The sequence below is a fragment of the Tupaia chinensis genome, unplaced genomic scaffold, assembly GCF_000334495.1.
Source record: "Tupaia chinensis unplaced genomic scaffold, TupChi_1.0 Scaffold000286_1, whole genome shotgun sequence".
NCBI lineage: Eukaryota > Metazoa > Chordata > Mammalia > Scandentia > Tupaiidae > Tupaia > Tupaia belangeri.
Window position 1 is genome coordinate 656,602 of NW_006159770.1, and position 1,376 is coordinate 657,977.

General features: G+C 62.4%; 1 protein-coding gene across 1 annotated transcript in view; it reads left to right on the forward strand.

Moving 5' to 3' along the window:
- SSC5D (scavenger receptor cysteine rich family member with 5 domains) overlaps nucleotides 1-994 on the forward strand; it is a gene marked incomplete at its 5' end in the record, with an annotated part of 31,608 nt that extends 30,614 nt beyond the window's left edge. Inside the window, one exon of the mRNA XM_006150388.2 lies at nucleotides 8-994. Within this exon, the coding sequence (XP_006150450.2) occupies nucleotides 8-826 (819 nt within the window). The remainder of the gene's footprint in view (nucleotides 1-7) is intronic.
- Between the last annotated feature and the right edge of the window lie 382 nt (nucleotides 995-1,376).

Here is a 1,376-nt window from a genome sequence, read left to right on the forward strand (position 1 = left end):
CCAACAGGCCACCGCCCCTCAGCCCTCCACCACCCCCCAACAGGCCACCGCCCCTCAGCCCTCCACCGCCAGCCCTCCGCCCACCATGATCCCTGACCCCATGTCAACACCTGCCACCACTTCCACATCCCTCTCAGCCTCCTCGGGAGCAGAGCTCTTCCCCACTCCAGTGCCGACAGTCGAAGCCAGCCAGCACACCCAGTCGGCCTCCCCAGGAGCCTCTCACACCCCCATGTCCCAAACACCCAGCCTAGAGCCCTCCCCAGCCTCAGAGTCCAGCTCCTCAAGGCCCCCTCCGGCCTCACATGTGCATCCATCGACCCCTGAGGACTTCAACCCACCCAGAAGCCAGAGCCCCACAGTAACCCCTCCATCTACCCAGATCCCACACTTGACCTCTCACCCTACAATGGCTCCCAACGGCTACCTCCCCCCCCCCCCCCAGCCCTTGGATCAACCTAGCCTTGACCACCTCACCCGAGGCCCCCCTCCTAGCCAGAGCCCAGGCTCCCTGGGCCCATGTGTGGCCCCCACAGCACCTGTCAGGGTCATGGCATGTGAGCCACCTGCCCTGGTGGAGCTAGTGGCCGCTGTGAGGGAGGTGGGTGCTCAGCTGCAGAAGCTGGCTCAGGTCCTGGAACAGGACCGGCAGGAGCGCCAAGCCTTGGGAGTGGGGTTGGCGCAGCTGGTCGGGGCCGCTCAGGGTCTGAGCCAGCTGGGTGAGACTGTGAAAAAGCTGGCAGAGGCGGCCTGGCACCCCGGCACTCCTGCACCGACCACTACCACGCCAGAGGAAGAGGAGAGGCCGCTGAGGGGAGATGTGTGACTCCTGCTGACTGGGGTTCAAAGCACTCCCAACCACAACAAGAGCAGAGCATCTAGCTAAAGACAGGTGTGAGAGATGTGTCTCTGGGACAGGGGGGACCCTGGGGAGGTGGGATGACAGAACTGGTCTTGATTTGTGAATACCATGGTGATGGGAACAACAGCGATGATGACAGTGGTGAGGATCATGACTGTGATGGTGGTGAGGTGGAGGTGGATGTGAGATGGCAGTGGTGGTGGAGGTGGATGTGAGATGGCAGTGGTGGTGGAGGTGGATGTGAGATGGCAGTGGTGGTGGAGGTGGATGTGAGATGGCAGTGGTGGTGGAGGTGGATGTGAGATGGCAGTGGTGGTGGAGGTGGATGTGAGATGGCAGTGGTGGTGGAGGTGGATGTGAGATGGCAGTGGTGGTGGAGGTGGATGTGAGATGGCAGTGGTGGTGGAGGTGGTGGAGGTGGTGGAGGTGGAGGTGGTGGAGGTGGAAGGATTGTGGGTGACTGGGAGTAAGGTGGAAAGAGGCGAAGGGGGGAGCGTGTGTGACAATGAGGCTC